Source organism: Cetorhinus maximus, chromosome 14, assembly GCF_964194155.1.
Source record: "Cetorhinus maximus chromosome 14, sCetMax3.hap1.1, whole genome shotgun sequence".
NCBI classification, from domain to species: domain Eukaryota; kingdom Metazoa; phylum Chordata; class Chondrichthyes; order Lamniformes; family Cetorhinidae; genus Cetorhinus; species Cetorhinus maximus.
Window position 1 is genome coordinate 100,161,214 of NC_135892.1, and position 7,516 is coordinate 100,168,729.

Below are 7,516 nucleotides of genomic sequence, written 5' to 3' on the forward strand. Positions count from 1 at the left end.
TTATGCGTCGGTGGTGGAGGGAGTGAATGTTTGTGGACGGGGTGTCAATCAAGCGGGCTGCTTTGTCCTGGATGGTGTTGAGCTTCTTGAGTGTTGTTGGAGCTGCATTCACCCAGGCAAGTGGAGAGTATTCCGTCACACACCTGACTAGTGTAGACCACAAACACCATAAAGTGTGGCCAATCCACTTGCAGGCCTCCAACATTGCCACTCTGAAACAACAGCAAGTACACGAGCGTGGCCTGGGAACGGTTCTCCTTTACATTTTCATTCTCACCTCCCCATCTCCATTCCATTAGGAATTACTTGACCACAGTTCAGGGTTCCTCTACAATGATGTGACTGATGACCCAGGATAAAATAAAAACTAAGTCCATAAGATGTAGCAGCAGAAGTAGGCCATTCAGCCCTTCGAGTCTGCTCCACCATTCAATGCGATCATGGCTGATCTGATAATTCTTAACTCCACTTTCGTTTCTTTACCACATAACCCTTGATTCCCTGATTAAAAATCTGTCTATCTCAGCCTTGAATATACTTAATGACCCAGCCTTTACGGTTAAAAATTTCCACAGATTCACTACCCTCTGTGAGAAGAAATTTCTCCTCATCTGTCTTAAATCGACGTCCCCTTACTCTGAGATTATGCCCTCTGGTCCTAGACTCTCCCACAAGGGGAAACAACCTCTTAGCATCCACTCTGTCAAGCCCCCTAAGAATCTTGTATGTTTCAATAAGGTCACCTCTCATTCTTAACTCCAATGAGTACAGGCCAACCTACTCAACCTCTCCTCATAAGAAAATTCCTCCATACCTGGGATCAACCTAGTGAACCTTCTTTGGACTGCCTCCAATGCCAGTATATCTTTCCTTAGATAAGGGGACCAAAACTGTTCACAGTATTCTAGGTGTGGTTTAATTATTGTCTTGTATAGATTTAGCAAGACTTTCCTATTTTTATACTCCATTCCCTTTGAAATAAAGGCCAAAATTCCATTTGCCTTCCCTATTACCTGCTGAACTTGTATGTTAGCTTTTTGTGATTCATACACGAGGGCCCCCAGATCCCTCCGTGCTGCAGCTTTCTGCAGTCTTTTTCTATTTAAATAATATTCAGCTCCTCTATTCTTCCTACCAAAGTGCATAACCTCACACTTTCCCACATTATATTCCATCAGCCACATTTTGCCCACTCACTTAACCTGTCTATATCCCTCTGTAGACTCTTTTGTGTCATCCTCAACATTTGCCTTCCCACCTATTTTTGTGTCATCCTCAAACTTGGTGATAGTACATTCACTTCCCTCATCCAAGTCATTAATATATATTGTAAATAATTGGGCCCCAGCACTGATCCCTGTGGCACCCCACTAGTTACAGGTTGCCATCCTGAAAATGCCAGCCTGAAAATGTCCCCCTTATCCCAACTCTGTCTTCTACTAGTTAGCCAATGCACTATCCATACTAATAATATACTACCCTCAACACCATTGGCTCTTATCTTATTAAGAAGCCTTATGTGCAATACATTATTGAACATCTTTTAATATATTATTATATTATATATTAATATATTACATCTTCTGGTTCCCCTTTATCTATCCTGCTTGTTACCTTCTCAAAGAATTCTAATAAGTTTGTCAGGCATGCTATCCTTCATAAAGCCATGCTGACTCTGATTAGATTATGCATTTCTAAGTGCTCTGCTATTACATCCTTTTATAATAGACTCTAACATGTTCCCATGACAGATGTTAAGCTAACTAACCTGTTTTTTTTTGTCTCCCCTCCCTCCCTTTTTGAATAGGGCAGTTTTCCAATCTTCTGGGACTTTTCTAGAATCTAAGGATTCTTGGAAGATTACGACCAGTGCATCCACTATCTCTCCAGCTATTTCCTTTAATATCCTAGGATGCAATCCATCAGGTCCAGGGGACTTATCGGCCTTTACCCCCATTAATTTCCCTAGTACTTTTTCTCTAGTGATAGTTATTGTATTTATTTTCTGCCACCCCCACGCCCACCCCCCAAATACACTGTAGCCTCTCCAATCTGGAATGCTTGGGTCCAAGACATTTCTGGACTTTGGAATTCTCTGGATTATAGAATGGTGTTGGAATGCCTAACTATAAGCTGATATAAGTATTTACTGGAAACATAAAACAGTGATAAAACATAAGAACTGGGAGCAGGAGTAGGCAATTCAGCCCCTCGAGCCTGCCCCGCCATTCATTACGATCATGGCTGATCTCATTTCGGCCTCAACTCCAATTTCCCGTCCTCTCCCCATAACCTTTCAACCCGTTACTAATTAAAAATCTGTCTATCTCCTCCTCAAATTTATTCAGCGTCCCGGCATCCACTGCACTCTGAGGTAGCGAATTCCACAGATTCATGACCCTTTGAGAAAAGTAATTCCTCCTCATCTCTGATTTAAATCTACCACCCCTTAGCCTAAAACTATATCCTCTCGTAATCGAATGCCCCAGAAGGGGAAACATTCACTCCACGTCTACTTTGTCTATCCCCTTTAGCATCTTAAAACAGTGTTAAAAGTGGTTTTACTTATCCATGGAATGTTGAGGCGGGGGAGGGGCTGTAAAATGCAGCAAGCCGTTCAAAAATTCCACCCACTGTATCTTCCATATTTCCACTCCCAAAGTACGATACCAAAATGGTACCGATGATGTCGAGGGAGTGCCTGGGGTCTGCTCAAAAAATTTCCAGACGACTGGTGTTTCTGAACAATAGACTTCTGGACTGGAGAGGTTACCATGTAATAGTTCAGACTGTGCCTCTAACAGCATACTGCATATGCAATTGTGTTCTCAATCTAGGTTATAAATGGAGCTGTTTTATTAGTGGGACAATACTGCAAGTGTACAAGGCCCCTATGGAAAGCGGCCCTTGGTTATTTACACCAGTTTTCCTCCACTGAATGGACTCAACCTCAATCCTGTGTTCAGCACTCTGGAAGGCTTTAACGCATTTAGAAATAAGCTTAACTTTAATTACCAGTTTAGCCTTGTTGAGGAAAAATCTACAATGGACATTCCTTTCCTACACAGTCATCTAACTGGATAACAGCTTGATTGGACAGTTTCCAATATACATCCCAGGAAGCTATCTTAAAATTCAAGGAAATTAGATCATTTCATTATGTTTTTGGATGATATTAGGGCAAACTGGTTGTTTTATTCCTTGGTAGATTAATTGTGAGCATGATATTGGAGATTTATCAAAGCTATCACATATCCTCCACATGCCCAGCTTTCAGCACACAGTTCCTGCTGCACAATCCACTTTCCATGTGAATCATATTACTTTCTTCATGTTCATTGACTTGTTAGTGCTGTTATCTCAACTAAGCCGCCCTATAGCAAAATAAAACATGCTGTTCTTACACGATAGCCATTCATTCAAAATGGCTTGCTTTTGGTGAAACCTCCTACACTCCTTGCCTATTTAGTGACCCAGCTTGCTTTTGGTCAGAAAGAACTTGCATTTTTTTTTTTTTACAGAGCTATAAATCATATCCTCCATGGAATACCTTTGAAGTGTAGTGACCGTTGTAATGTAGGAAACACAGCAGCCAAGTTGTGCACAGCAAGCTCCCACAAACAGCATCGTGATAATGGCCTGATGATCTTTTAATCAATGTTGATTGAAGGCTAAACATCGGTCAGGCTACCAGGGATCACTCACCTGCTCTTCTTGAAAATAGTGCCAAGGGATCTTTCATACCAACCTAAGAGGAGGGCAGGTGAGGCCTCCATTGAACACCCAACCTGAAAGGCAGCAGCTCTGGCAGTGCAGCACTCCCTCAATACTCCACTGGAGTGTCAGCCCAGATTTTTAATGCCAAACCCCTAGTGTGGGACTTGAGCCCACAGCTTTCCTCATTCGAGGCAAGAGTGCGATCAACCGAGCCAAGTTGACACTGCACTCCATGTGACTTCCCAAAAGTTGAAATTTCTCTAATCCTTTATCAAAAGACAAATTGCATTTGTTATCAGGAAATAATGAGCCTGTACTGGGAGGGAGGGTTCTTCCAAATTCCCAATGTAACTGTGATGGGAGAGTATTAGAACCTCAGACAAACAATACAAGCAGCTGAATACAGTCATTGACATTGCTTTTCCAAGGGTTCTAATGCTCTCCCACCAAAGTTGCAGCTTGAGATTGAAACAAATCGGGGTTAATGTATTTGAATATCCCTGTCAATGGTGCATCTCCAATTCAGGCCTCTTGCACAGCCCCTGCTTCCTTCATCCCTCCATTGGTGGCCATGCCTTCAGCTGCCCAAGCCCTAAAGTCTGGATTTCCTTCCCTTAACCTCTCCACCCCCCGATCTCTCTCTCTCCCTTTTAAGACACTTTTTTTTTTTCCTTTCATTCATTCATTCATGGGATGTGGGCTTCGCTGGCTGGGCCAGCATTTATTGCCCATCCCTAGTTGCCCTTGAGAAGTTGGTCGTGAGCTGCTGCCTTGAACCGCTGCAGTCCATGTGGTGTAGGTACACATACAGTGCTGTTAGAAAAGAAGTTCCAGGATTTTGACCCAGCGACAGTGAAATCCTACCTCTGTGACCAAGCTTTTGATCACCTGTCCTAATGTCACCTTATGGTCACTTGATGTCAAATTTTGTTTGATAATGCTCTTGTGAAGCACCATGGGACATTTTACTACTTTAAAGGTGCTATATAAATGCAAGTTGTTGCTGTCACATTGCAGGTGCCATTTTGAGACTGCCACCCACTTTAAGTTAGGTAGCGTTGACAGATCTCAGTTACGCTGCTGGCACCGGATTGCTGTCAGGTCACAGCAGATCCCTGCCCGCACATGCAGTCACAGAGCACCATAGACAGGATAGTTAGCCCGTTGTTAACATTAAAAATTACAGTACAGTTGTGCTGACAGTATTGAAATCTACTGAGTCCTATTGGGAACTAAAATCTTTGAGAAGATGATTGTAGCATTTTGAGGCAGCAAAACACTTCCATTGTCTCAGCATTATTGCACAGTGTATTGATGATGAATTGTCCCGTCACCTTGGCAGATGAGTGTTCAGCAAATAAAAAAAAAAGACTGGTTTATAGGCTAGGTTGATGCCTCGTGTGATGTTAGGTCAAGTCTCAATTTGCATAACCAATTGCAAATACAGCATATGATGTCAGTTTTGAAGGGATGGATGGATGGATGGATGGATGGAGGCTTGGCTTTGTGCCATGCTTGCTTGTCCTGATGCACTTGACTTTTCTCCTTTTAAATGTCAAATATTAGGTCATCTTTTATCTGTAATTACCATGTCACCGTCAGCCCTGTTATTATTCATATGCATTTTTAATTTGTGAAGTTGTTAATTGAGACAGTCATTGCTGAGAATTTGTTTCATGTTTCTACAGCACAGAAGGTGGTCATTCAGCCCATTGAGTTATTACCAGCTCTCTGCAGAACATTCCAACAGTCACATTCCCCTGCTCTATCCCCATAGCCCTGCAAGTTTATTTCCCTCAAGTGCCCAGTCAATTTCCTTTTAAAATCACTGATCATCTCCTCTTCCACCAGCCTTGTAGGCAGCAAGTTGCAGGTCATTATCACTTGTTACATAAAGTTCTTCCTCGCATCCCCTGCATCCCCTAGTTACTTTGACATTTTGAGCTCACAGTTTAGGATAAATAAGTTCCTCACATTTAGTTTATTTCATGCTTGTTGATACTTCAATCGTGGATCATGTCCCTCCTCAATCTTCGGTTCTCCAGGTGGACTTTGGCGAGTCCCTCTCAATAATTTCAATCTGTATTTTCTTCGTTTGCAGTTCAAGATGGAGCCGTGTTTAATTTCCCCCACAGTACCAGAAACCAAGCCATTGACGGCAGGTCAATCACACTAATGACTGGTTCCGCGCAAAAGATCTCTGTGCGGTTACAGAGAGCCACAGCCAGCCAGGCCACACAGACAGAGCCCCTGTGGCAGGAGAGTGGGTGGGCCGCTGGCGACTCGGGCTCGCACACCTTCCCAAAAATGAAATCAAAATTCCAAGGAAAAGGGGGAAAGGACAGGGGCTTTGCCAAGTGGGAAAACGAGAAGGTCAGCACATGTGCCAAAACAGAGGAAGAACATGAGCCACTCCAAAATGGGACAGACACCGATGAAGAGCAATGAAAGTGCATAACTCAAGGTAAAAATTGAGCGAACTCCATACAGCCCCAAGCGATATTGGAATGAATAACTGACTAGCGCTACTAAGTCTATGAAGTTGAGGTTATTATAGATGGTTTATTTAATCATTGATTTGTAACTGCTTTGTTGTATTTGTCATTTTTCATAAAACACATTTCTCAGACCTCTTTCTGGCAAATGTCATTAAAGTGATAAAGCATTTGTATAAAATACCATAACTATTGTTCCTTCGCTTGTGTTGTCTGCCAAAATCTTCACGTGCCTGTGCCCATCACACCTCAGCTCTGTCACTCCTGATATGTAAAGCATACACCACACTGGCAGTTGATTGCTCTGCTATAACTACAGAATTGCTCAAATGATCACAATTCAACATGTTGGACAAGCACCAAGCAAAACCATGAAGGTGGGCGCATGAACCTCAATGAGAAACCCACAAGCAACCCAGCAAGTGCTACTAATAAAAAGCAAGGTCAAGCAGGAAAATGTCTCCAAATTAATCAAAATCCTTGTAGCTGCCATTTTTGATCTTCTATTGAAAGTAACTGGAATTTATTATTATTTAAAACTTGGAGCACAAGCATCTTTATCTTTTTCTGAGGTAGTTTTGCTGGAAAATAACAATGCCAATTACTATATTCAAGTGGAGCATATTTAAATGTGTGTTAAATAAAACTTTAAACAATACCACGTTTAAAGTGGAATTGTTATATTTTTCAGCACATTCTAAATTGTTTCAGATACCTCTGTAGTTTGTCGTAACATCAGGCAAACGCTAGTGCGCAGGTATATCAAGCAGGACACTGAGGCAAGGGGGCAAAAAGCTTCCTTCACTGTCCCTTGGGAAATGACGATGAAGGGCATTGCAATTCTTCGGGATTCTCTGAAGTCTAAGGTTTTATTTAAGAGTTCCTAATTGTTCCATTAATTGTTCAGTTGGTCAGCAAAATATCATTCAGGTCACTGCTCATCCTGTGCAGCAAGGCCAAGCCTTATTTTAAGGCAATCTGCTATGTTGGGATCAGGAGAGAAATGAGGAATGGTTCCTGTGTTGGACCTGCACGATGACATGGAGCTGCCCAAAACACAATTTCCCACTATTGGGGAAGCCAATCTGTTCAATTGCTGCTATTTCATTCAGCAGAAAGAAAATCTCTGGAAGAAGTTGAGCTAAAAAAGGGTATGGGCAGAAGTTTCTCTTTGCCACAGCACAGTGCCTGCTCCATGCCCACAGCTGAGCCAGACTGATTTTTTTTTCTCCCCCAGGTCAAGGATTTTAAGTGGTTTTTGGGTAGAATCCAGCAGCCTTTCAGCTGCTGTTGTCCACCTTTAG

The 7,516-nt window shown here is 42.3% G+C and overlaps 1 protein-coding gene across 6 annotated transcripts in view; it reads left to right on the forward strand.

Moving 5' to 3' along the window:
- Positions 1 to 6,401, forward strand: part of rasgrp3 (RAS guanyl releasing protein 3 (calcium and DAG-regulated)) — a 79,353-nt gene extending 72,952 nt beyond the window's left edge. For all 6 annotated transcript variants that reach the window (XM_078557336.1, XM_078557338.1, XM_078557339.1 and 3 more), the window contains one exon: positions 5,819 to 6,401. In XM_078557336.1, coding sequence (XP_078413462.1) covers positions 5,819 to 6,165 — 347 coding nt within the window. In that variant the 3' untranslated portion in view covers positions 6,166 to 6,401. The remainder of the gene's footprint in view (positions 1 to 5,818) is intronic.
- Positions 6,402 to 7,516: the final 1,115 nt, after the last annotated feature.